The sequence below is a fragment of the Calcarisporiella thermophila genome (assembly GCF_041956535.1).
Source record: "Calcarisporiella thermophila strain CBS 279.70 unplaced genomic scaffold VTP21scaffold_28, whole genome shotgun sequence".
NCBI classification, from domain to species: domain Eukaryota; kingdom Fungi; phylum Calcarisporiellomycota; class Calcarisporiellomycetes; order Calcarisporiellales; family Calcarisporiellaceae; genus Calcarisporiella; species Calcarisporiella thermophila.
The window spans coordinates 364470-370783 of NW_027192218.1; the positions used below are offsets into that span (position 1 = coordinate 364470).

The 6314-nt window shown below is 38.1% G+C and overlaps 2 protein-coding genes across 2 annotated transcripts; one reads left to right on the plus strand and one right to left on the minus strand.

Annotated features, from left to right (window-relative positions):
- Positions 1 to 705: 705 nt before the first annotated feature.
- VTP21DRAFT_6731 (uncharacterized protein) lies at positions 706 to 2341 on the plus strand (the record flags this gene model as incomplete). Its single annotated transcript, XM_069397394.1, has 4 exons — positions 706 to 974; positions 1039 to 1601; positions 1664 to 1853; positions 1933 to 2341. 4 exons carry the CDS (start codon positions 706 to 708, stop codon positions 2339 to 2341), a joined length of 1431 nt encoding a protein of 476 aa, XP_069246881.1.
- A 487-nt stretch (positions 2342 to 2828) lies between these two features.
- Positions 2829 to 5586, minus strand: VTP21DRAFT_6732 (uncharacterized protein; the record flags this gene model as incomplete). The annotated part of the gene is made up of 14 exons (XM_069397395.1): positions 2829 to 2991; positions 3060 to 3103; positions 3170 to 3216; positions 3283 to 3408; positions 3489 to 3495; positions 3593 to 4016; positions 4082 to 4097; positions 4172 to 4356; positions 4423 to 4458; positions 4521 to 4730; positions 4800 to 4906; positions 4987 to 5106; positions 5251 to 5460; positions 5566 to 5586. 14 exons carry the CDS (start codon positions 5584 to 5586, stop codon positions 2829 to 2831), a joined length of 1716 nt encoding a protein of 571 aa, XP_069246882.1.
- Positions 5587 to 6314: the final 728 nt, after the last annotated feature.

A 6314-nucleotide genomic window follows, 5' to 3' on the forward strand; every position in this document is an offset into this window, starting at 1 on the left:
TTAATGCATATTTTGTAATAAAGTGTGAAGCATGGACTAGTGAATGCCAAATTATTTATATTAGTCCGTTGCATGTTCTAGGCTAAATATCCAATCTGAAATCAAGCGACCTTGATGCAATTGCTATTTTCAGATAGTTCATATATTTAATGACTGCATAGTAGCATTATTAAGGTATATATATCGAACATGAGCATTTTGGAATAAATAAGCCGAGTTTTATCTTACTATTTCTGAGTTATCTATCTGGATACCAATCTCAAACTATCCTAGTAGCAGGTACTGTGACAAGGGTTTTTAGGTGGAGAGAAAGATTAAAATCCATATGATTTATTACAATCTAAAGTATACGTATAGGTATCAATAAAGGATGACGTAGCTTCATAGGCACAGAGATTTAGATGATCTGATACTAACATATATAACAGGCACGAGTGGAACGAAAAGCCACTGGAATTTGTCGACAGCGCCTTTTGATTGGATTCCGTTGCACAGATTACCCACAATGGTATAATACTGCGATGCATAACCCAGTATTTTTCTTTATATAGTACCGAGAGCCTCTAGAGGAGACTGTGGAACGCATAGAAATAAAAGAACAGATGGAATCGGAAGATGTTTGTACTGGATGAAATGATTTGAATTGTGTCAAATTCAAAGTTAGAAAGTAAATAAATTAGAAGAATAATAAGTAGAATAAGGAACATGGAGTCCGACGAAGTAACTTGCTCGAGATCGACAACGGAGCAATCTTTGCACATGCCTCCCCCGGCTGCTCAGTTCCCACAATATTTTGGGGCATTCTCAGCATTGAAGCGAGTGTTTCTGATTACCTTTTTGCTTGCCATATGGTCAGCTATCGTTACCTGGTTAGCTCTCATTTATAACATTGGAATGGGCATTATTTTCGTGACAGTGATTAGTATAGTTATATCATTACTCCTTGTGTTTCGAACTAATACTGCATACGACAGGCAAGAAGAATATTTTTATTTAAATGCAATCTTTATTTGCTAATTAAATCTAATTAAAATTTAGATATTGGGAAGGAAGGCGTCTCTGGTCTACTATCACATCTAATATTCGAAACATAGCACGAATTGTATGGATGCAAACATACGTTGTTGATTCTCCAGATCCAGTTGGCGATCTTATTCAAAAGAAGAGCGTGATGAACTTGCTTCTTGCCTATGCAGTCGCCACAAAGTATTATTTGCGAGAGGACTATAATACGAACTATGACGATATCCGCTATCTTGTTAACCAACTACCCCGGTTGGGTATCCCTGCTTCGGCGAGTCCAAAAATAATCAAAAATAGTCAGTTCCATGGGAAACCCGCCTCGAAGTGGAAGAAATTTAGAAATATTCTACTGTTCTTTTTACCTGGAAGACGGCTACAACATATGCTAGCTGCGGGTACAACCAGAGAGACCACGTTAACGGAAATCAACCTGCCAAGCAATCTTCCGTTAGAGATTACTCTTCATATTTCGGGTTATTTGGAGAAACAAATTCGCAGAGGTGCTATTACCATGGCTGCCGCTAATAATTTCATGGCGTCGATGCAAGCGTTGATCGATTGCTTGACGAGTCTTGAGCGTAAGTGTAAAAAATGAAAGAAAGAGGAGTGTACATGTAAACCAAATCGCTTGTAAATTTAGGCATCCGCTATAATCCCATCCCACTTGCCTATTCTGTGCACCTCAAAGTGAGCTTGCTTATCTACTGCTTGCTTTTGCCATTTCAGATAGCTGATAAACTTGGCTGGTGGACTATCATGGTTGTGTGGTTCGTCTCATTCATCATGTATGGGGTTGAGGCAATTGGAGAGGAAATCGAAAATCCCTTTGGGTATGGATTTTGTCAAATGAGATTTTCTGGTTGCTTATTCTTTATCCTTGGCTAATTTTATATATTACCTATTTACAAGATATGATCCCAACGATCTTCCAATCGATTCGTTTTGTGATGTGATACGTCGAGAACTCAATGCAATCCAGTCCAAACCACCCGTAGATATTGAGGACTGGGCCTTTTCCACGAATTCTCGTCCCATTGAGGGATCTGAAAAGACCGCAGCGCAGCTTCGCCATATGGCCAAAAGCGAGGTAGAGACCCTATTGGCGAGAGAGGCTGAAGAGCAAAGAGCACGATTCGATCCCCGAGATCAGTATGACCGCATACTGAGAAGCAAAACATATCATGCGCGCGAATCGAAAATGTCAAATGTTTCCTCTGAGAGCATATCTCAACGAAAGGGCTCAGCCAGTTCTGCTCCCGAGCTAGCTGTTGACATTTCGAGCGATAACGTGTATTCTTCCTTTGGCACCAGGAGCTGAAAAATATACGTAGTCGTGAAGTTTAGCCAGAATGCTATTGTGGCCGGCTGAGGCACAAGAATGAATCTGAATGAATTTTGGTATCAGTTTGCTCAGTAACAATGAATGGTTTCGCACAAGTAAAATTGTTAAATATTATTCTATTATAGACGATTGTATTTATATAAGAAGACATTTTCACTTTCTTTTGACCCTTAATTACTATTATTTATACATAAAATAAAGCAACCTTTTCTAACTTAGAGAGTTCGATTTACTCCGATTGCAATTCAATGTAAAATTGCTCTTGCTGGTTTTTTTTTTTCCAAAATTTACTACTGTGTTAATCTTTGAAAGTAAAATAATTGAAGTGTTGCGCCGTTTAATAGCATAATAAGTTGACTAAATTATAATCAACGCATTGAGATATCAGAGAGATATTTCCGACATTTCACAAAATTGAGGTAATAAAACTATAAGATTCAAAAAGGAATAATTCACGATAGCTTTAGAAATATGTGAAAAAATTACTAGGTTTGCGCAAAATATCATTCTCATAAAGAAGGTCCTGAACAGTGTTTGCAATTCGGAGAAGCAAAGCCTCATTGTACCAGGATGCCATGAATTGCACTCCAATGGGCATTCCCGTGGTATCGTATCCGGCTGGGATGCTGCGAGTAAGAGTAGACATTAGCATTTGCACTATAGGCTTACATCTGATCAACAAAATAATACGCACCTTACAGCGGGAACACCAAGGAAATTGGGTAGGAACGCAAATCGCTAGTAAAACGATAAAAATGAATTGGTGAATCCAGCTACATTTTCAAGAGGATAACTGCTATTTACCATGCCGTATGACTGACGCATAGAATCATGTTCACCGTACTTAAGTGCTAAAATCATAAAATTGGTTTAGTGATACTAGCATCGGTGAAATCGTCGAAATAAGTATTGAAAACCTGAGTTGCTAGAAATCTTGGGTGCTGTGATTCCGGAGGTAGGTGTGATAATTGCGTCGATTTTTTGCTCTTCATAGATTTGTCGTAGTATCTCCATGGCCCTAGTCCTCACCTTCTGAGCATAAACTATTGTAATAAAAGCAAAGAGAGAAAAAAAACCGTAGATGAATAAGCAGGAGATATTTGTGAGGAAAATCAATAATTACAATAGTCCTAAAAAATAAAAAGATGAGATTAAGTAATTAGCCAGTCAGTAATATAAGCTATAGTGGTGCATCATATTTTCATGGTATTTAAAAAGGATTCATACCGTGAACGTCAAAGTCTCAATAATGTTTAGTTGGAGCCGGTTGTGATAGGACAGTTGATTTCGTTTAGGGTGATGTTGAACTTCAGCCAAAATTTCCATACCGATGGAGACAAGATGAGCAATCGTAATCCGATCTAGATCAGGAAATTTAAATTCAACTACACGAGCACCGCGTAACTTGAGGAGATCAAGAATTCGGCTGCAGGCCAGAGTGATTTCATTATTCCGCACGTCATTGAAATAGTCAGGATAGATACCAATTGTCACATCCGAGAGATCCTTTATGTTATTAAAACCAGCAAGAGTTACGGGCGGAATCTCTGGCTTAACTAATTCACTGTCGACTTGATCAGGTTGTGCCATAATAGAGTATGCCAATGCGAGATCTTGTGCAGTAGTAGCAATCGGCCCAACCACAGCTACACTAAACATAAAAAATATGCCATTAATTCCGGATCTTAATTAGTAAAGAAAGTGAAAGAATCATACGTAAAGTGAGAGCCAGCTACAAATGAAAATAACAATAAACCAAATCAATCTCTTTATAAAACAAAGTACAAAGTGGAAAAATAGAATTACCAAATCCACGAGTCGATACTCGATCGTGAGTCGGTTTGAGACCAAAGACCCCACAGAAGGAGGAAGGCAAGCGGATACTTCCACCGCCATCAGAACCAACTGCAATTGGTACAATTCCACAACTTACAGCACAAGCAGAACCGCTACTTGACCCGCCACAATAATGAGCAGTATTATAAGGGTTTCTATTACACATAATTGAAGGTGAAGATATATTGTACAGGATAAGTGGGCATGAAATCAGCTAATACCTTGGTGAGCCAGCTATCATGTTTCCACCAATCATACTGAAAAAATGATAATGAGCATCACAAAAACTCAAAATGAATTAGCACACTGGAATACTTACTCGAAACCAAGCTCAATCATATTGGCCTTTCCAATGATAATAGCACCGGCCTGGCGAAGCTTTGCGACTGGGAAAGAATCCTCTACCGCAGGATTTTGTTGATTGAAAATACAGGTACCATTGCGTGTTTCATATCCCTGAACATCGCTATCATCTTTCACAATAATCGGCACACCATCCAGGGATCCACGTGAACTGTTCTTCTCATATCTGTAGCGAACGAGCATCGAAGAGAAGATGAATAATTAGTAGAGAGGAATTTTCATATTGATGCCTCACCTGGCAGTGGCAGAGCGAGCTTGCGCAAGAATATCATTCTCATTGTATTGATTTATGAACACCAAGTTCTCTGATGCTTTTAAATAGTCAAGAAGCTTTTCCGCCACCTGTAAACAGTAAATAAAGCAGAGATGATAAATAAATTTAATAAGGTCTGCAGCTCCGTGGAGCATGAATAATATTTTACTTCGAGAGGTGTGGTTTTTTTGCTCAGATAAGCTTCATGAAGATCGAAGGCGGAAAAACGTCGGAAACCTTGATGAGATTCGTTGGAAGATTCAACATTAAGTTCCAGAGTAACGCTTGTCTAGAAAGAAAAAAAACTTAGCCTAAAGTGCATTAAATTCACTTTCAAGAAAATAAGCTTGTACTAATAATGAATAATTTGCCATCGTTTATACATCGGCATTCGTAAGAGAAGAAGTAGGGATTGAAATGTAAAAGGACTGACCTTTGGCAGGATGTTAAATCCTACCGGATGAGTTATCACTCTCGATGTTGGTAATTCGGTGTGCCCACGTAATTTGAACAAACCTGAGATCCTTGCAAGAAAACTATTAAGTCCAATGATTTTTCCGATATTATCGGTGAGTATGGCCATTAACGCCAAGGGGAGCCCCACCAAGGGAGGAGAAACTACGGTGTGGGCTTTATACTCTAACTAAAATTTACTTGTTACTACAGCACTTGCAATGGACATTTAAAACATCAGATAGAATGTCCGGATATCAGCCAATTTAGTCGCCGGCATTTTCAAGAAACCTACATTGTTGTTGGAAACCATCATAAATTCAAAAGACAAGGGCGAAAATTTAAATCCGACAAAGTAATAGCTTTAGTTCGGGACACTAGTTTGAAATAAATGCACGTGTGGAAATTTCCGAGATTATTAGCAGTATCGAGAAAAAAATTCTTGGAATCCACCTGATTTTATATTAATTAACATCTCATCCTAATGAATTGTGAAGATTTTCATGTGGTTGTAATTAGAAAAGGCTCAAAAAAAGGAAACAAATTCTTTGTAATTAGAAAAGGTTCAAAAATGGAAACAACGCGTAACTAGAAAAGATTCAACAACGTACCACATTTTGAAAAAGTAAACGAGGTCCTTCAACAACCGCCAGGCTACTTTATGGCTATAGAAGAGGAAAATATTAACAGGTAATCGGTATCCTCGAAATCATTAATACGTCTGTTAAAAAAAGCTTAACCAAAAAGAAGAGAGGTTAGCTTACGATAGATCGTATCGATAATACCAAAATTGTATCATTAAAGTGCTTGTGCTCTTGAACTCTGCTATAGCATTAATCACTTCTTGTCCATAAGATACTTGTCGATTAACTTGCCCAGGAAATTGTAGTTATTGTTGACACTAGTTATCAGTTGCCGGATACTATATCCAAGGGTCAGATAAGATATAATTGGCTCACCTGATTATACAGTCTGTGTGAATCTTAATATAGCTATTCATGGTCAAAGCTTCTAGGTCTACATATGGGAGATTCCAAGGCTGAG